Source organism: Sturnus vulgaris, chromosome 11 (assembly GCF_052056855.1).
Source record: "Sturnus vulgaris isolate bStuVul1 chromosome 11, bStuVul1.hap1, whole genome shotgun sequence".
Classification (NCBI taxonomy): Eukaryota; Metazoa; Chordata; class Aves; order Passeriformes; family Sturnidae; genus Sturnus; species Sturnus vulgaris.
The window spans coordinates 4377482-4399662 of NC_142253.1; the positions used below are offsets into that span (position 1 = coordinate 4377482).

A 22181-nucleotide genomic window follows, 5' to 3' on the forward strand; every position below is an offset into this window, starting at 1 on the left:
AGCCAAAACCAAGACACATTTATCTGATTTGTTGCTATTAATTTCCTGGTTCCCTTTCTATTTTCTTCCTCCTCTCACAGATTCACTGGGTTATGAACTGCAGTAATAACATTTCCAAACCATTTTTTTTTTCTATTTGAAAAGCTTCTGATTTTTTTTTATATCACTCCACTGGTGCTGGGATACTCATTACCCTCTTCCTTCCTTACCCTCCCCAGCTCTATAAGTGCATACAAACAACACCGGGGGGGTGGAAAAAAAAAAAAAAAAAAAACACCTCCCAAACCCTCAGCAGTAAGTTGGCTGATGCTGGCAGCAAGACAAATCTGGCACCACACAGCAGGCAGGCAGAGAGTGCACTGCTCATCCTTTCGGTTTGCTGGTGTGTGGGAATGCTGGACACCAACAGCCAGCCAGGGATCCGGCCAAAATCTCCTCTGCTCGGCGCCTGAACCCTGCTGCTCTCTGCCCCGGCCGGGACATACAGGTAAAAATAGAGAAATGCTCGAGCTAACTGCATTCAGTGGCAATAGGAAGCAGTTAGAAGAAGCCCAGGCTGCCTAATCTTATTCCTAGCAGTAAACCACAGTGCAGGGGCTGTGCATGGAATGCCCTCAGGTACCGAGGCTCGTTCGGGATTCTTCACATTACAGCAAATAAATTGGTGCAAGTGGCAGTAAAGATTTTTTTTGGTTTCTTTTTGGGGGGGTACACTTTGTTCAAGTTGCCTTTATAAATATTTATTACTGTTTTTATATATAGCATATATATAAATATATATATATAAATAAATATATATATATATACTGCTCTGACACAGGCTTTACAGCAACTTTGAGCTGCAATAAACAGGCAGCCTGGATGCCTCCTCCTCAGCCTGACCATACCTATTCTATGTGTTATGTGTTTATCTATTACCACCATGCTTTGAGCTTATAATTCATTTCTTAATGTAATTTATAGTTACATTACAAAAGCATCCCTCTACAAACAGCAACCATGTAATATTGATAAAGCATTTAGGGGCAGAACATAAATTCAACGGCTCAGATATTATGTAGTATCAATAATCTGCAGGGAAAAAAGTGTCTCTGTAAGTATGCACAATTTATTATGGCAGGAACCTAAACAGAGAACATCTTTCTCTGTCAACTTTCTTTAAGAGAGCTTGACATTCCCAAATTCTTTTCTTTCCCACAGATGTCAGAGGACAAGACAGACAAGGTAAAAATCAAAGCAGCTGAAAGTTTTGAACATGACAAGCAAAATATTTCTTGGCTGAAAAAAGGTAAGTTACTTTGAGTTTTTAGTTACTGGTTTGTGTTCAGACATTTCTCTATTTCTTAAAAACAAAAAAAAAATAGCCTATAGGCTTGAATACGGCCTGAAATTTCTACTATAAAAATTCCATAGCTTGACTACTGCCCAATATGCATATACAATTTCTTTTGGTTTAGAAAGGCCTAAATTACCAAATTTTAAACCTGAAAGCTAATTTTTCTAATGTCCTTTCATTCCTGGGAAAGTTTTATTTGACCTGAACTATAAGTGTGGATGATCGTCTTCCTTCTGATGAAAAATTTTTAGTAACCAAACTTTTACTGAATTGGATTTATATTATTAATTATTATTAATAATTATTTTCCTCAAATATGAATAAAGATTAAGCCTGAATCTTTGGATTTGGCAGTGTTTTATCTTAGAATAAAGTAGCATCAGTTGTCAGCGCTTTGAATGTACAGAAACATAGACCTTCAAATGTAGAGAAGTCATAAAAAACAAGTATGGGGAGACCTTTCAGGTTTAAAAGACTGAAAAGAAAGGGTGTTAAGGAAGTAATTTGCAACAAATACCAGTATTTCAACTACTATTTGTTAAGCTACTTTAAAAAAAATTTGAAATATTGCCTTCTTGTTTGTACACATAAAGAAGCAAAGTCCTTAGGATATATTTCTTGCTGGAAAAAATTGATTTGCCAAGTTAGAACATGGATCATTACATCTTTATGCATATTTTTTGGTCATAGCAGAATCCCTTTATTGCATGTATTGCAGACAAGTAGGATTGGAATTAAATAGAAGTTCCAAGAGTAGGTTTTCAAGATGCACAAGATAGAAATTATATGTCCATGGCTGGGTGCAAATTATGGTTTTTAATGAGAACAGTTGCATTCTAATCATAAAAAAAATATTCTAGGAAGACTCAACAAGTGACATCATATTTTGAAAACACCAGCTATGTGGGTATTGGGCAAAAGGCACATTTATAGCCAATGTTATGTCATCTGTAAGATGTGCATCACAACTTCAAGCTCACGTCATTAGTTGTGTGTTAGACCTTTTAGTTGCAAAGGAGTTTGCAGCAAAGCAGGCCTGAATTAATGTCCCTGCCTTGCAGCCTTCCATGTTTATGCAGCATTTGCACAGGATGAAAAGCTCCCACTGGATGTAGAATTCTCCCACTGAGCAATGTGCAGACTCAGCTTGACTGAACACCCAAAGCCCTCTGCTTGCAAGGGTTCAGTTCACTTCAACAACTCAGCCAGCAGAAACTCTGAGTGTCCCAGAGAGGGATAAAGCTGAGGGAGCAAACAGCAAATATGTAACTGAACTGAGTATTTATTCCATCACTAGGGAGTAGAACACAAGAAATTTGCAGCTTTACAAAGGGATGTAAAAGTCCAAAGGACTTTAACGTGTCTCTGAACAGGGTAAGACTGATGGCTGGGCCCTCAGATTGATAATATTGTTATTTATCCTCTGGTCCAGACTTCCTCCCCGAGCCAGGTACATCCCTCACAGCTGGATGTTACCTGAGCTCATTTCACTTAGTGATGCTACTTCACAAGGTTTTATTGCTCCACTTCCTAAGGAGAGACCCCATGCAGACTTTCAGGATCATTAGCAACATTTTGATTGCTCTGTGCTTGAAGGAGCTACAACTTCTCAGAAAGAGCCAAGTGTTGACTGTTGGCACTCATCCTTTCCAAAGTGCCACCAAGCAGAATTGTGCCTTGAGGACCTTCTACAGCAGCTGAGTCAATAACTGACTGTGTCTCATGAGAAAAGCAAATTTTCCTTGAAATAAGAATATGGAAATTATTTTATCTTAAATTGAAGTTTGTTTTAAAAAAAAAAAATATTGTTTTTGTTTCTTTGCTTTAAGCACTTCTGTGGTATGCACTGGGATTCTAGAATATGGTGAAACAAATTGTCTGGAGCAGAAGCTTAACTTCTATGTTTAAATGTTTTAAAAATACCTCATGTATAGATTTCAGGCATTCCAATAAACAAAGAATTGTGGAGAACAGACTTGTACTGTTTCCATCAGGCACAGTAAGAAGACTATATGTTCTTTTAGCATCCAGTGTTAAAGAAAAGTTATTTTTATTCATGGTTTTGTATTGATTATTTGTTCCTTCTAAAAGAAACAATCATGAACCACATAGTATCAGAAATAAACAACTAGGCTGTGGTTTTAGTGTCTTTCCTAGACTTCAGTTTTTCCTAATACTTTGCAAAGTAAAAGCTCATGGGCTGGTTGTACAGTGGGTCAACAAAACAAGGTATCTATAAATTTTTGTTGTCTTTCAGCATTAGAAACTGTTTATTCAGGGCAAGGTGGGGCTTGATCTGGCTGGCAGTTATTTATCTTCTACTTTTTCTTGGAAGAAGATAATTTCCTTCTGTCTTGAACCCTCTGAGAGCAGAAGTCAAAGCCTCGTTCTGAGGGAGAACTTTCCCAAAGCAAAACAGAAACCAAACCAGCCTTGTCAAAAGTATTACAGAAAAACAGTAGGCTGGGCATCTAGGGCTGTATCTTATCAGCAGGAAGAGTAGAAACAGTTCAGATCATGGCTCTGCCTCTAAATAAGTAATTTTTACTCATTGATGTGCCCTTGCACTCCTACCACGGGTGCACCAGGAAACTGATGGCAGTTAAAGATGACAAAGGGACAAAAATGTTGCACAAGTCAGCACAGTCTGGGACAGAAACAAGTACATAATCATGGCCTTGGTCTGTATTTTTTTAAAAAGGAAAATGACAAATTTATCCTTTCCTTTTCTTTTTTGCTTGTATTACAAGCCTTTTTCTGGTGAAAGGTCCTTTACAACACCTGCAGAATGTAGAACCATAATGAAATAATAATCAAAATGTAAACAGGGAAGAAGAGTGTTAAATGTGTTTTCTAGGTTAGCTTAGACTTTAAAAAGTTCCAAAACACCTCTATCTCTTGAGGCATTTAGCACTGAAGTCTAGATGTGGATAACATTAAAGACTCACAGGGCTGAAAGTGAGAACAAGGATGGTGAGATATTTGCAATCCTATTCTAAGATGTCTCAGGAAAATGAATATGTACACCAGCAATGTTTTCTGATGGTATGGAATATTTTTCAGAACTATTTATTTCTAAAGATCACACAACAGATGAGAAACCCTGCATGTGGAGGGTTTGCATCAGACCATCACATGCAAATCAACCAGAATCTGTATGAATGAGCATGGAGCAAAGGCAGTTCTGCTTGTCTGACCTTAACACTGGTGTCAACCAACCCAAGGAAAGCCTGGGACATAACAACAAAACCAGATAATGACTCCTATTTTGTGTAGGAGTGGAGACAGCTACTGGTGCTCTCTTTCTCCCACGGGAAGAAGATGTGAGTTGCTGGAAATGGGAGTCAGTTTTGGATACAGAGATACAGAGATCCCCATGTCAGTGCTTACAAAACATCAGGGCAGAGTGAAACATGGGTTCATTAGCAAAGCACTTCAAAAGTTATCTGCCATGAGAAACTGGAGTAGGAATCCTCATTGCATGTGCTATCCCCACTTATGCACAAAGTAACATAAATGACAAAATATGATGTGTATAAATAAAGAACAGCCAATATAACATGAAGATAATATTTAAGAAATATCCTCTCCAAGGCCTTGCATCCCCACCTGCTTCATGCACTCACAAGATTCCATGGAAAGAGAGTGACAGGAAAAGGAGGAAGTGTTTTAAAAATTTTTAAAAGGGGAGATATTTAAATTAGATGTTAGGAAGAAATTCTTCCCTGTGAGGGTGGTCAGGCCCTGGCACAGGCTGCCCAGAGCAGCTGTGGCTGCCCCATCCCTGGAAATGTCCTAGGCCAGGTTGGAGAGGGCTTGGACCAACCTGGGATAGTGAAATATTGCCCTGCCATGGCAGGGGGTGGAACTGGATGACCTTAGAGGTGCCTTCCAACCCAAACCATTCCACGATTCTGTGATTCAATGAGCAACAAGCAGATCATCACACCCCACACAAGAAGAATCTCTGGTCCCCTAACCCAACATGCCCATTAGAGGGTTCTGTAAAATCTGGAAGCTCCACAAGACGTGCCTTTAGAAAGGCAGCACTCCAGGATGAGCAGCACTCCCAGCAGCTCTGGGATGCTCTGGGATGCTCCCACCTTGGCCAGCACAGCCCCAGCCCAGCAGTGATTTAGTGCCAGATTAGCAGCCATCTGCTGGGAAAGGAGGGAGGTCAAAGCAGAGCTAAATTCACACCAGCCTCAGCATGTGTCTTTTGGAGCTCCTTACAAACAAATCTCTTGGTATCACTCGATGATTACAGCCAGATGGATACGTGGGAGCAGGAGGGAGCTTATCTGACGGACATAAAGCTATAAAAGGTGACACTGATTTTGTACAGGGACCACAGTGGTCTGTTCACCATTTCTGCATCCATTGCAAATACAAGGAAAAAAAAAAATGTTTGAGGGCCTCACACTGCCCTCCCATGGTTCCATCCCAAAGTGGCCAAGGCAGCCCAGGAACGCAGATCCAAGTCACACAGAAATGAAATTTCATTTCAGGATACTTTCACACAAAGCCCTCCTGTTTTATGCTGCCCAGCTGTGTACACAAATGCCCTCCATATATAACTTCCAGTGAAAAGTTAATGAAATGGCTTCCTTGCTCTTTTGCCAAAAATATAACAGAAAGTCTAATCTCAAGACTTTCTCCAAAATAGCCCCTTTTTGCACTGAAATTCTCATAAATCAGAAACATTTTTGTCTAAAATAAGCCTGTTTTCATTGTCTTGCAAATAGTAAAAAGTCTAGCCCCAATTTCTTTAATCCACTACTCCAGCCAGCAGATTTTTGCTGTAGGGTGAAATTCAGCCCAGTACTGAGGGTCAGTGCAAGGTCAGCACTTAAACCATAAAATAGGGCTTAAGTGGTAAATAGAGCCTCTGTTCAGGATTATATTTCTCCCCTTTAAAGGACTACATTTCATATGAAAAGAGAGATTTACTTATATCATAGACCTGGCTGTAGTGGCATTATTCAAATAATACCTTACTCCAGTATTAATCCCATTGGGTGAGACTGGGCCACATTTCTTCATGGCACATCCCAACACAGGAGCAGACTATTCTTGACTTCACCATAACTTCTCACAGACTGGTCCTGGGATAAGAGGAAAGCCTTTCTATATGGCAGCACTCAAAATGCCTTTTTCCAAGAACAGTCCTCTCCCATTTACTCAAGGGCTTGAAGGGACTTTTACAAGCATTAATAAAGTGGGAAGGACACAATGCCATGAGACTGGTATTGCAGAAGGAGAATTGTCCTGGAGACACTCAGGGAATTTCCCAGTTTTTACAACCTTCCAGTTTTATCCCTGGTTTGGGAGGACTGGAGTAAAAGTACAAGGCTTGTACTTTTGCTGAGGCTATTCTCAGCGGAGTGTTTTGATGTGACTTGCATCCCTTCATTTAGGGAGTTAAGTGACATTTTTAGAATTTCTTCCTAAAATTTCACAAGTCAGTAAATGCAATTTTACGTATGAGCTTGGACACTTGTTTCCTGAATTTTGCTGAGTTGGGTCCAGAAGTTTTTTTCACTCTCTTCTTTCAGCCTGAATTAAGTCATTGCATTGAAAAGCTTTATAGAAGACTGATAGCAAAGAAAGACTTCTCAGTTTCATGTAACAGAAAATGCCAAATGCTTCTCAAATGAATGTTCTAATCCAAGCAGACTGTTTCCAGATAAGAACACCACACACACAAAAAAAGAGCGCATTTAAAAACTGATGACAAGGGTCCCAGGGGGCTCAAATTCCTGGAAGATGCCTTGTCAGCTTCAGGACTATGACCAAATGAATTAATGAAGACAACCCTTCCTTTAAGTTGTAAAACAGCAGATTTAAAGACTCTTCCAATGGAGGGGGAGTATATGAAATCTGCAGTGGTCCCAGCTCACCACTCCTAATTACAACGTTATAAACTGAGGGGTCCTTGACCTTTGAGCTAGAAGATCCCTGAAGATGTAAGACTTTGGATGTACAGTAAAGGCAGGGGTCTTTCTCTGGGTGATAGTGTTAAAGTTTTAAACCTTAAAAGTCATGCTCCTATGTGTGGATATCCTGGATATCTATTATAAAAATACATATGAATGTTTATTTAGGTTTGACTGCCTGAAGTAAATTTGTTCTAGAAAGGAAAAGTTTATTTCATTCAACTGCCAGTGCTGGGGAAGACCTGAATGTATTGTTTCATTCACTACTGGAAGTTTTCCAGACCAATTCTATTCTTTGCTGTACTTGGGCAAAATATTCAGAATTTTGCCCATCATTGTGTCAGTAGAACAAAACATGAAATAACACTACAGACGCTCTTTAGTTGTTGAGTATCTCAGCAACATAAACATTAAAGCAGAATCCACATGTCCAAGGGCCTCCATAGCACTTCCTACTTCAGATTGCAAACTGGTGCATGGAAAATCTTAGCCTAAGGGTCAGTGTCAAAAAGATGAATAATTCCATTAAATCAACAGAGTTTCACTGGCTTGCAAAAAATCTGATTTATCCCAATATGTTTAGAATAGATACCACTAATCATCTCAGGGCATCACTGCAGCAGGAGGAACAAAGCCATGGCTCATTTTACCACCTCAGTTCATAGAGGGAAGGGTCAAATGCCAAACTAGTCTGCTAGATCTGAGGCAATGCAAGCCCATCACAACAAAAACTATGCAAGCCTGATTTACTTTGAGTTAGAAGGCAGAATAATCATGGATTATTCAGAGCCAGTTTTCAGGAAGGGTTTTATAGGCCTAGGAGATCACACACTGATATGTGGAGCCAAACTGACAGTCACAATCACACAGAGGTGCAGCAAAATCCTTATTATTGGACCAGCTCAATGAAATATTTAGATTCAATGTAATTAGGTTATGAAAAAAAAAAAAAAAAAAAAAGACCTCCCCTCATCTGACTGAAGATTTTCAGTCTTTCTCTAAAATACAACTGCCTCCAAGTATTCAAGACAAAGTGCTGTGAGGATGGGCTAAGTACTGTGCTAGTGATCTATTGCTTTTGAAAAATATTACAGGAAAAAATATCAGAAGTGAAATTAGTTTAAACATTTCTTGTTAGCTGAGATTCAACAGAATTATTTTCCATCTATTTTTTAAATAAGTATTTAGAACTGAGTCCAAATGGAAAGAGACATTAAAAGTGACTGCTCTAAATGACCAGTAATAAAATCCTGGACAAAAACCCCTTCTCAGAACAGCCTGGTGATTACATCTGTGACTTCAGATCTGGGCTCAGAGCACACGAACATATGAGAGTACTCAGATTCACTCCTTCCAGAAGACTCTCATCCCCAGCTGTCAGACACTCTGTGGAACATCATGGTTTGAAGATTCCCAAGTGGCTCTGTCTGGACTGACCACTTAAAGCTCATTGCTGCAGAGACATAGAGGGAAGCACACCTGAGTGAAGGGCAGGAGATGGGCTCTAACTCCTGTCAGGGAGAGTATTCAGCTATCAGTAAAAATGGAAAACCTTTGGGATTCAACACCCCATCCAACTTTAATTCCTTTTTTCCTCACCATCCCCTCAGTTTATTGGTCCCACTTGCCTGATCCCCTGCATGCACTGTACAGGAGGTTGAACTGGGAGTCTGCTGCCTGCTGGACAGAAGGGCACATGCAGAAATGATGTGCTGAAGCCCTCAGTGTCAGCTGAGTTCCTTAATAACTCCTATTACTCCTGAGATTCATCTCTTTGAAGAGAATTGCACAAGGCCTCTTTACCCCCTAAGTGATATTTCAGTGTTCCAGAGATCTTTGTTATCCCCCTAAACTAAATTAATTTTTATTTTATAGGAGTCAAACAGTCTCTTAGGGTCTCTTGATTATATAGTCTCGTTCTAATTTCTGTCTTTAATCTGAATAAACACATTAGAAAAACACAGACACAATTAACTTAATCATAAATTCAGATGGATTGTTTATTATCTGTCTACTTAATGCGCTTATGATTGCAGCAGTTAAACATGATAATGTTGTCTTCTCTCACATATAAATGAATACACACAGCACAGAAATATGCCCAGGAAGAAAAACTTCTCCCTGAATACATCAGTGGGCTGCATATATGGAGAAGTAGATGCCCCACTCACTACTGTGCTCTACAGAAAAACAAACATTGCTATGATACTGAGACATGAGAGAACTGATTACTGACAGATTATGTTCTTGATGAAATATGTCTACAAACAGCTTCAAATGAAAGAAGATGCTACTGCAGCAGAGATGCAACTAGGAAGACTCATATCACTGCACCTACAATTTAAAGGAAGTACAGATTTTGGGTAAATAAGATCACTTGAGTTCTTCAGCGTAAGATACAGGTCAAATCAGTATCTTCCAACTGAAGAAAACTCAGATATCAGAAGTAGAGAACTTTCTGCTTTATGATCTTTGTAAATATAGTAGTCTTAAATAGAAGTTAAACTCATTTAGCACCAAAAATTGTGTTTAGTTACATGCCCATGGCAACTAAAACTTGTGCCAAAATGCTTTTATGTATCCACAAATGCTTGGATGCCAGAATTTAAATTGGAATATGATTCTTCCTGTTCCTACAGCATATTGAATATGAATAATTATTTCAAGCATGCATCCAAGTTAAGCTGGTGATTATTACTCAGACTTATCTGTCACTAGACTAGTTTTTAAATAACCACTCACTATACCATGATGAAGTTTTATTTGCTTTCAGAATACTCGAGTTTTAACTAAATTTTAAAGGCACTGCACTTTTTTCCCCCTCAAACATGAACCACTGAAAACTATCCACTATGAAAGTTCACAGGCAAAGGGGAAGAAGAGGGAAGATAAAAGAATGGAAACTCAAAAGTCAATTCAAGTCTCTTCAGTTTCACTTTCTCAACCATTTCCCTCATCTACAAGTGGTAAAAAAAATAAATTTCCTTATTAAAAGGAAAAGGATTTGTAGGCTAATTTTGAAGCTCTGAAGTCCACGCATATATTCCAGGAGAGGGTAAAACAATATAAGAGATGATGAGATTAGGGGAAGAAAGCCAAGAGAATCATAGGGAGAGCAATTATGGCACCTGGTAGTCATTCTGGCTAGATGATGTGGTGACCAAATTTATTGTCAGCAGATATTTTAAGTGCTTACTATTTAAATAATACTATTTCTGTTATAAAACAAGGCATATAAAATCTAGCATAAAGTATTTGAACTTTATCCAATTCAGCTTCCAGCTAAGCAATTTCTTTTCTTTTCCTAGTTTATTTATGATTTAAATAAATAAATATCCCATGAGCTTTAGGAAGATATTCACTTCACTCACACTCTTGTTCCCCAACTTTATCATCAGCCTGTTGCATCAGAAATGATAATTACTGAGCCCAGAAATTCCAAACAGCAGTGAAAGCTTTCCCAGCTCTGGCTTGGAAGGAGTCACCAATACTTGTAGAAGGATAGTACAGCCCCCATGCCTTGAAATTTTTTCATGAAAAATAAATAAAATATAAAAACTCAGCAGTGGTTTTTACAGTATGACACAGCAGTATTACTTGCATTAGGCCAATTTACCACTTATGATAGCAGTAATAGCACTAAAAGCCAATAAAAGCGGTCTGTTCGTTCAGAGATTGGCTTTTATGGCTTATTCTAAATATTATCAAGTGAATCAAAAGCTGTCATTATAGTGTCTAAAAAGCCTTCGTACCTTGTAAGCAAACAGTGTGACTTTGACAAATAATCATTAATATGCCTGTGTGAGACCAGGGCTAAAAGAGAAAGAAAAAGGAAAACCCAATATTTCACTTTACATAAATCATTAAGATCATTACAGTTAAATTTCACACAGAATAAAACAGATTTATATGTAAAATGCCATAGTTTTCCCAAGTTGGGTTTTTTTATCTTTGTACATTTTCATAAAACAAGAACTTGTCAGAACACTGAGCAATGGATGATTGGACTACAATGATGCATCCTCACCAGCTCTGGGAAAACAAATCCTGCACGTGTCTTGGCAGTGTCTTTTGGGCCACATCTAACCTAATCTTCCCTTGGTTCTCATCCTGCCTGCCAAAAATCTCTTGTCCATGTTCTCCTGCTGATGACCCTTACAGGCATGGTCTCTCAAGGTCACCCCTCCCATGGCCAGATACCCCTGCTGTGGTTCTGCAGTGCCCTCATTTCTTATTGCATCCCCTTGGGCAGGCATTGCCTGGGCTACCTAGACGCAGGAAGGAAGATGTATGAGGTGGAAACACAGCAGGAGCTTCAGGACACCACATGGGATGGGACATCACACGTGGGAAGGGTGAGCACCATGCAGGAGTGTAGGTATTGGAAAAGCTGGGCATGGATTGTACAAGAGTTTGGCTATACAGCCCAGACTTTTCTCAATTAAAGAAAAACTCTCAATACATAAACTAATTAAACTAATAACTGGTGTTAATAAAACAGCAGTAAAATCTTAGCTGTGCATACACCGTGTGCCCCTTCTGATCACAAAAAGATTTTTCAGTGCAATGCCAGCAAGAGCATTTGGGAGCCCCAGTTATGCTGAGCACCTTACAAGGGTCCTGGCCTTGGGTCTGCAGGGCACAGCCCTTCCTCAGCCCCCAAGCCACCCTCAGTGACCCCTTAACCACTGTGGCAGACATCTAGGCATGAGACCAGGAGCCTGGGACACGCTAAGAGCCCTGGGGCAGGCATGGCCACCTGTCAAGTGGCCTTGACTACAAGGCTTGGGCAGCTGGCTCAAGCATTCCTGCTCCCACAGGTAGTGCTGTGCCTCCAGGAGGTTTTTTTGCCCACTCTATTTAGAGTTTTGGAGGCCCCCAGGGATGGCCAGCTGGCATTGACAGTGTTATGTGATCCACTGTCCAGCTGCATGGAGCACAGGGACAAGCAGGAACATGTGGTGCTGCTCTGCCAGGGGAATTATCCCCCAAACACAGCCCTTCAACAGCCACGTATGTTTTGCAGGCAATTTATGAGAGCAGAAAACCAACAGACCTCCCATTCCAAGCTTCTAATTTCTTTGGCTGTTTTGTTGGGGTTTTTTTTCACCCATGAAGAACTTTCCAGAAACACTACATTAAGAGTGACTTAGAGAGATGTTATGTAAAAACTGGCACTCCAGATTTTGCCTAAGGTATCTTAAACCATGGTAGGAAACCTGTTAGGATTTACTGCCTGCTTGTGTTTATCCAAGAAGTGGTGTATTATATCCTTTAAATCTACACCAAGTAGAGCTGCTTCCCTAAAAAACCCACCCATTTAATTATGGGCTTGATTGATTCAACCCAAAAAATCAAAAAAGCAGCAAAGAGCTGCTTATCCACTTAGAGTCATAGAATATTTTGGGATGGAAGTGACCTTGAAAAGACCATCTTGTTCCCACCCCCTGCCACAGGCACAAACTTACAAGGATAAAAGGACCTTGGTCCATCTGAACCTCATCTTCCAGGCAGAGTCCAGCAACTAGCAAGGTCCCTCCCAAACCCAAAGCACAAATTAAACATCTGCTTTTTTTTTAAGTGGTTTAACAGAAGGTCAGCTATGAAGACCTAGACAACACAAGCTGCTCACTGAAATTAATAATACTCTCCCAGTATTTTGCCGTGTTGATTTCAGTCTCCAGAATTCCGATAAAATGTGAGAAAAAGATTTTGCCACTCAAAGATTTGAGTGGTTTGGTCTGTTTGATTTTCAGGCCACGGGTCTGCAATGCATGTATTCATCACATGGTTTTTCTGTATTATTTTTCCCAAGGCTTCAATCCCCCCCTACTTTAGCCCCACCTTCATTTCTGTCACGCTCAAGTTCTCTATTACTGCTGAAGAAAATCAGAGCACAGGACACTGCAGGTTGCTGTGCAACCCGAAACAACCCATGCACATGCTGACAAAATGAAAACATCAGATACGATTATTTAGGCCAAGATTTCAAGAGCAAAGTCACCAGAATTACTCATATGCCTGAAGTTAGGCTTGTGCTTAGGCCTGTTGCTGAATCTGCTTCTGATAGAAGATGAAGAATGCCTTGGTTTTGATTAGAGGCCATATCTTGGCAATAGTGTTGCCCTGTTTCTAATTGTTGGTGTAGTCAAGAAACTCTATCCTTCCACTTGAGACCACCTGGAGAAATACATTCCCCACCCCACCCCCCTAAACCTCTCCCAGGAGCCCAAAACTTGGCATTAATATATTACATATTTTCCATTTTCCCCCCACTAATGAGATGCATTGATATTTTTACCTGCTTGTGCTGTATTTTGTTAATGGGAAATGTTTCAAACACTGTGTGGTAATGGGATATGGGATTATATATTTATTAATCTCAAGAGCACTGTGTAGACCATACCAATAAGTTACAAGCAAACTGGCAGCACAGGGTTTGAGTTCTGGCAGGGAAACCCTTCCAAGCCTTGCCTGTTAGGCTGCATTTGGCTCTGCTTTAAAACTTTATGCTGAGCTAGAGCTGCTTGGGCCAACTGTGATGCAAACAGGCTGCACTGCCCCCTCTGCCCTGGGTCACTCGTGTCACAGCCAGGGTGACCTGCACTTTGAGCAGCTGATCACTATGGTTTGTTGCATAATATAGAAAACCTTGTTATGTACAGAGGAAACAGGAAAAAAAAGTTAGTCACTGTGCGTTTCCATTGACAGAAAAAAGCTCTTTCCACCCTTGGAGATTGTGTTTATAAGCAGTGATGTCTAAATCTCTCTGTATGTGAGTTTACACCAGATGCTGCAGTCAAATGCACCCTCCACCTTCTCTCCTGCCCCAGCAGGTCAGCCTAGAGTTCCCATTTGGGTGGCTTTTACAGAATTAAAGACATTTTTTGCTCAACTGTCACTTAAAGATGAAGCCTGATTCACCTCCCAATGGAAAATTAGAGAAAGTTTGATGGATTTGTCCTCTGTAATATTCAGGTTTGTGTACAGCAAGAAAAGGAAATAAAAACTAATGGAAAGAGATGTTTCCTCTCCGATCAAACCTAAATTTTTCTAAGAATGCATTCTTTATTCAGAAGAAACAGTTATGATATTCAAATGATTCACAAAGTCCAGCTCTGCTCAGGCACCTTGTTCCCTGTTATGAGGTAAAAAAAACCTGACAAATTTTTACTTTTCATTTGAGGGTCTCAAATCCTTTTCAGCACTTAACCACTAAAGCAGCCTATTTGCTCCATGAAGGTGATTAATAGGAGTGGAGGTGAAGCAATTACTTAGAAGTGTGATTGCTTTAGGTCTATGTAATACTTAGATATTCTAAATATCCAGCTTTATGGGTAGCTGAGACCCTTGACTGCAGTTTTCAGTGCCCAGCACCTCTTAATGAAGATGAACATGAAGACGAACTCTGCATATAGCCAAGAAATAAACAGAAATAATTTTAGCACCCAAAATTAATAGCCATACATGAGGTAAAAATCACAAAGGACTGACATTGACTTTAATGAGAGAAATGAGCCCTTAATAAAAATGCCAATACCAAATAGTCAGAATCTGGTTTTGCCCGCTTCTCAGTCTCATTTTCCGTTATTTTTTTTATGCCTCTTAAAAAAAAAAAGTTGCAACACCTACTTTTCTGGCCTGTGCAATACCAACCTCTTCAAAATACTGCATTTCATTTTATCAGCTCTGAACTGAAGTCTTGGAATTGGTTTTAAAACTAAATTTTCATTCCAGAAAATAAACATTTTTGAGGCAGATGCTCACAGCTTTGTACATAAATTTTAAGAGGTCTCACTCCAGGACTGGTCACTCTGACCTTCTTTTTCTGTCAGTGTCCCCACTGGAATGCAGGTTTTGCTAAAAATTAGATCTGAATCCTGTAAGTACCTCCAAATCCTGGATTCCCTTGGACTGCCGGGGAAGAGAAGCAGTCACCATTAGCCAGGTACAACATTGGAATTTTTGACATGGCCCTTGCTTTGGAATGCATGTAAATTTACACTACAGTTATTTAAGCAGCTGATTTTTAACTGCTTTCTTCATCTACATTGCCCATAACGTACTTTATAAAATCCTTATTTTCACTCTGGTGAAGACTGCCTAAACTCCAGCTGGATAAAGACTCTATTTGCTTTGTCTAAACAGTGCAAGCTCTCCCATATTCAATGACTACTGGAATTATTGTGTGATCTTTTCAGATTCTAATGCATATTAATTTGTAATATACAAAACCCTTCAATAAATAATTGTGCAGACTGAATAAAAAAGCAATTTAAACTTTTTCCCCCCCTAACTGGAGACACTTTTTACAAATAGTTCTTTTAAGTAGTCTTAATAGTATCTCTTTAATATTGCCATTAAAATTCACCAGAGTTCAAGAGCAGAGCAAATTTACATCTGTTAAAATAATGGAATTGACACTGATATTACATCATTGCTATTTTAAATAATCATTCTTCATAATTCTAACCTACTTGCTTTAAGTTGCAAATAAAGGGCTTGTTCCTACTTTCATCAAAGTCGATGGCAAAACTCCCTTTGGCTTTTAGGGAGCAGCACCCAGATTTAGAGACAGGGCTCTCTGCTCATGTGTTGGGGTTTGACTGTGTTCACTAATGCAGCAAAGAATAAATCCCTCTGAAAGAAAAATCACTGAGGAGGGTTCTGTGAGCTCCAGACAGAGAGGATAATTGTACTGGGCTAGCCTGTTCCCAAAAATCACAGAGCTCCATAAACTACTCTGAATTCCAAGGTAGTTACAGTTCCTTTGATTATTTTCACAAGAAAGCAACATTTTATATAAGTTTTTTTTGCCATTTTAGTGCAATTTTGTGGTTTTCCTTCCTTAAAATTTTGGGAGAGATTGTTTGAAAAGAAGCATAATGACAATCTTCACAAATTCACCTTCTCTTGGGAGAACATTAGAACGTTCAGTGAAATTACGTAAGTGTTCTGTGAACAATTCAAACTGAACCTAAAGGAATTAAAAATATACACCATACACAGCTGGAAAGCCACCTAGAAGGTGAATCAACGTAGTTCTTTCCCTGATGACAGCAGAAAGTGAAGCAAAGATTTTTAAGACATATAGAGGATAAAGGCTGTAGCTGACACCATTTAAAACTGGAGAAAAAATAGACTTTTCATTATCCATTTAGCACTCAAACACAGTTTTGTACCTGACTTTACCTGAGCTGCTTTTGTGTTCTTCAGAAAAAATAAATCTGTGTCCACACTGCAGTTTATCATCTGTGAAATCACCATAATTCAGCTGTCTATGTAGACCTCAGGTTTTCAGGGACAGAAACGTTTCACCTGTATCTACATTGAGCATTTAGTGTGACAGATTTCTGGCCATGGCAGAAATCACCAGTCACTCGAGCAGCTTTGTGCTAATGCACCCCTGAAATATGCTGAACATTTACAGGACAATAACCACCAGCTGAGTCTTAACCATAATTTTGTACTGCAGTAACGGGGCTGTTACATGTTATCTGGGAAACCAGAGAACTTTATTAGCACTGTCATAAAAGCTAAGGCAGAACCAACCCCTTGTCCTAGCACCACTGACACTGCCCATTATAAATAAGATATCCATCAAGCATACTTAGATCCTAACTGAAATGGCAATTGCCTTGGGTGTCCTTAAGGGTAATTTGATTTAAAAGAAAACCACACGAGAGAACAAAATGTGACCCTTTGCTGTGAAGAAAAGCATAAGTAAGCAGCACCAGGAAGAAACAAATTATTACAGAAATATCAAGTTTTGAAGAATCTGCAGTGCTGACTTCTTTACTCCACTTGGAATTACTTATCCATTATATAACTTCCACTTTCACAGTGGGACACCCGCCCTCATGCTCATTTGGGGAAAAGAATGAAACATAGCTGGAATGTCAGGGAAATATTTTCCAAGCAAGGATGATTAGGCAATGCTCTGCCCTAGGAAGTGTTTCAGGCGCTGTCACTTAATGATGTTTAAGGAGAAAAGAGAGGAAAAACACCTAAGGGTTTAGCCCACAGAGATTTTCAGGTCATGAAGACTGGGTCTAGCTGAATTGAGGTCCATTGCATCTGCATGACCTGTAATTATTTTTGGCACCGTTCCTCAGCTTTAAAATGTTCCATCATTTCCCCATGCCAGTGGCCCTAACACAAGATGATGTCTGATGCAACCCAGCCTTTAGGATAGTCCTGAATCACACAACAAACCAGGGAAGGGCAAACTAAATATGTTACAAATATGGCTTTTGGAAGAAACTTACTTATTTTGTAGCATTCCAACCATACTAATAGGAGGAAACATACATCTGACATGGAATATCAGCTGTTGCCACAATTCTTCACCACTGGAAGGAGGAATATCCAAATATGCCTATCCCTATCTAATTAAGCCTATATTATACAGACTATTTTTATATTAAAAATGCACATTCTAGATCCTTCATTCCAACACTATTCTCTTCCAACACTAAAACCTGCTTATCTGAAGAATTCACGTAGCTGCAAAAATTTTCATTGGAAGAAATATGTTCTCATATCATCTATTTTTGGCTTTCCATGCTGTGACAGAGGCTGGCCTGGTGTTTCTATATCTGAACATTTCTCAGGTAGCAGAAGAGCTGCCGCAGATTGCCTGGCACCTGCTCGAGGATGAGGTGAACAGAAAGCAAAGGAAAAGTATTTTTATTTCATCAAGAACGTTTTGGCCAAGCCATATTTGTAGAAGATAAAAATTGTGGAAAGTGTAAACCGATGGGGAATGTAATCTTTTAATATTTTGGGAGCATGAAACAGTGAAGTCAGAGTTCAGAACTAGAGCAGGTTGAAAATGCAGTGGAGCAAAAGTGGCAGGTGCTGGGGAGAAATATCTTTTTCAAGATAAGTTTTTTCAAGACCTGGTAGTTACATTTTGGTAGTTCTAATCTTTTTTAAACAAAATAATTTCTGAGAAGGTAGTATAAAAATTATGGACACAAATGCCAATAGAAACCTATTGCAAGTATGAAACATCAGCAACAAGCCTATGGCTGCTGAGTTAGGAAAAAAACCAATGCACTTAGATATATTATCTTTTGCTAATATACTTTTTGAATATCTGACTTTTTTTAATAGAGCAGCTATTAAGAGAAACTAATTATGATTTTATTTTTAAGGGCCTGGATTTTCTCTTACATGTATCATTCTAACTCAGGAGAAAGGCCATTCAGGCAAATGAGATGAGGTTGGTGTGAACGAGTTTAAACGATCACACAAAAGCCTCAAGATATTTATGGATAGAATGAGTCATTCCTGTTCTGGTTGGATGATTGCATCAGTGGAGAATTAGTCTATCATCATGCAGGGCTTGAGCCTCCTTTCTCTTACATCTCCATACATCAGGAAACACCGTGTGAAGTTCGTCAGTATTTCAGTAGCCTAAAACCATCAAGTTGGTAGAACTGAGCCCCAATTCCACACAGTAATTGTGCACTGACTCTAAAGAAGCAACCCCATCTAAATCAGGAGATCATCTGTTCTTTCTTCTGTAATCTGTTTACCTAAAGTAACGTATCAAAGTTTAGTAAGAGCTATTTCTCATTTAAAATGTGAAGTAACTGTGATCAAAGAACACTCTTTTTCTAGCAACAGATTCAAAAAAGTAGCTTTTCTTCCATCAGTCTCCAGCAACATGTCAACAAAGGAGGCATGAAATAGATAACACAAGTTGAACTACTCAGACTCCTTTTGACACTAAATGCAGATCTGTGAGACATCTTCAGCAATCCAGGTCTTCGAGTATTTTGCAATGATTTCTGCATAAAAAGTAAAACAACTATGCCAGAACCAACAGGATTTTTGTCATTTTAGGCACACACCAGGTTTGGTGGTGCTAGAACATGTGTTCCATCCATCTTATCTCTAAGAACAAGCAGTGCCAGCTATTCAAGAAGCCAGCTCATGAAGTGTTGTGGTGGGCTGCTGTGACTATCTAGAATATATTACAAGAGAAAGAAATGACTGGAACATCTCCAGCACCTGTTGGAGTTCCCAAGAAGTTTTTTCCTCACAGTAATGAGTTTTAGGCTAATTAGAGGCAGAAAACCAAAATGGCAAATTCCCCAGACACCAGGTGTTTACTGGAAAAATCTCTTCCCCAGCCAGACACCATCTCTGTTCTCAATGGCTTCCATGAGCCTCTCCTGTACCAGACAGGAGGTGTTCTGCCTCCCCAGCATGTCTGTGCACTTCTCACTTTGGAGAATTGAGAAGGATTAAAATCACCTTCAAGGTGGAGAAAACCAAGTGTGGAGGTTGCTTGGATCCATCTCAGCAGCCCCAGGACCTGGCTGAGAGCCAGAGTGAGGATTTTCATGCCCTAGGCAACCAGAGCATCGTGTCTTGCTGCTCTCCTGTCCCTGCCCAGCCAGAAGCCCACCACAAACATGAACCTGGAGAACACTGGATTTAAAAAATTCCCAGTGCAGTTTTATTTCCTACTACTCCAGTTTTTTCTCAGGATATTTTAGCACCAAGCATTGCAAGTATCGTGGTTTCATGTTCATGTTATATTTTGCTAGTACCTTGTAGTGTTTGTCTGCATTAAATGATGTTTTTTCTCTTTTCCCACAAATAAGAGATGTCTGCACCACAACATAACCTTTGGGCAGCTATATTCATATCTAAAGCCTGAGGATTTTTGGGAGGGAAAAAAAAAGAAGATTATGTATTTATTCAGAAACTAAATGAGATTAATAATTTTGAAAGCAATTTACAAATAGCAATCAGCCACTGCAATGAAGGTCAAAAGAAAAAGGACACATTAGCAATTGAATCTCTTTCCTTCCTTTAAAGTTTTAATGCCGCATACCTGTTAATAATGGGAAATAGTCTTCTTCAAGAGTAGCATTTTCAAAAATTGGTAGGATCCTTTTGCTAATTCTAATCTTCTTTTAATAAAATAATTTGCTAAAAAGGATTATAAAAAAGCATGAAAATGAAATGCCAATGGAAACGTACTGCCTATACAATAAATAGTTAATGTATTTTCTAAATGAATGATTTAAAATAGCTATTAAAGTAAAGAGAATGAGCTTATGTTTCTAGTAATGACTTCTCTGCCTCAGAATGAAATCTGTAAATCCCTGATTGCAATTTCACATCCCAAAAGAACAAGCAGTCCTGGGACCGATGCTTATTGCCTTTATCATTAATACTAGCACACTACATATGTGATTTTTATATCACTGGTTTGAATATTTAGATTTATACTTCTGTATGCTTTATATTTTAAATCCCACACAACCATTCTGTCACAAAAATAAAGCTCTCCTTCAACAAGGCTTTTTTGTATGTACATGCATACATGTATACACAGACTTTCAGTATAACTACAATTTTATTCATAAGAGTGCATAATGATTCAGGCTGTGATTGTTAATAAAAATGCATTTCTAACCATCAAATTTGAGTCTATTATTCTAAGTTAATTGCATTTGCCCTAAAGAGACTTGCGACTTGCTGTCAGCCTATTTGTGTCAGTTCCATTTTATTCATCAGTCAATCTTGTCTCCTCTTTTTTCACGTCCCATATATTGATCAAATAGATTTGTTAGCATGCCTCTGCAGCTTTAAAAAAGTTTTTGTTATTTGTTAGGTTTATTTGATTACTATATTAGTGGAGTGTTATCTTAATTGTTATTTCAATAGAAAATGAATGCCCTTTGATAGTCCCAAAAGATTCCCATTAAATATAATCCATATAACAAGTTAGTGGATGAAGTGAATGTGGTAAGAAAATAAACACATTAAGCCTATTTTAAAAGGTGGTATTAATCTGCAGCTGTATTGTACTTGATCTAAAAGACAGGAATGGAAGTAAGTACAGTGTAAAACAATTTTGATAAACATCAGTGCCGTATCATTGCATATTATGCTATGTATAAAATACCTTAACAAAAAGATGTGTGATATAAAATAAACTGAGGTCATATCTGGAAGAATGGGGTTTGTGGTTATCTGTGAAATTGAACTGTATTAAATACGGGTTTTGACACTAAAAATTAGGCTAGAGAGGCAGTAAGCAAAAGGAGGTGGAAGTGCTGTTATATGGGGCAAATTTTTGGTAGGGGAAGAAATAAAGGAAACTAGCTTTCAGGAAAGTATTTTTTGCAGCAAAAGTAAACATGTATGCAGTTAGCTTCTTCCTCCACAAAGGTATGATACACCGTTTAGTAAATAAAGATGAGTTTAGCTAGATTAATATTTTGAAACAGCATCTTCTGCTCACTCAGTTTTGGTAATGAAGTTACAATAACAAAATCTTTACCTCAATCTTATCAAAGGGGAAGGTGATGCAACCAGTTTTCCCTTATGAATATCTCAGAAACCTGTCTCTCATATCTTCATTATCAGCAAGGTTACATAACCCTGGCTCCTTGCCTAACCTTAAATCTGGGATCTGCCCAGCTGGTACCTGAATGTACATAGTGTCAGAAATACCATCTCATTTTAAAATATATGAGAAGTCCATATGTTTTAAGGTAGCTGCTCAAGATATAGAAGCATTGATTTAATAGAAATTTTAGGAAACAAAATCTACTGCTTTACCTGTATTAAAGTACATTGACTGAACTCATTACTTCCTGAAACTGAGATGAAGAACCTTATGAAAAGCTAAGTTTCTCTCATTTCTTTGGCCAGGATTAGTCAATCATCTGACTTCAGAGAAGTTTGGGTTCTGGTCTGGATAATTATCTGTAGCCAACTGCAGGGAGAAAGGATGAGAGTAGGGACAAAACCAGTCTTTCAAAAAAGCAATTTTTTCCTGGCTTAATCTCTTCAGTCAAGGTGAGATAACTTGCAGCAGGCTGGGCTTGCCTTTCATTGATTTCTGTAGGAGTTTAGGCAAGACTGAACACCTATCC

At 38.9% G+C, this 22181-nt stretch overlaps 1 protein-coding gene across 2 annotated transcripts in view; it reads left to right on the forward strand.

The window, feature by feature from the left end:
- Positions 1-118: 118 nt before the first annotated feature.
- Positions 119-22181, forward strand: part of MDFIC2 (MyoD family inhibitor domain containing 2) — a 47484-nt gene continuing 25421 nt past the window's right edge. For both annotated transcript variants that reach the window (XM_088171269.1, XM_088171270.1), the window contains exons 1-2: positions 119-487; positions 1201-1288. In XM_088171269.1, coding sequence (XP_088027395.1) covers positions 1201-1288 — 88 coding nt within the window. In that variant the 5' untranslated portion in view covers positions 119-487. The remainder of the gene's footprint in view (positions 488-1200; positions 1289-22181) is intronic.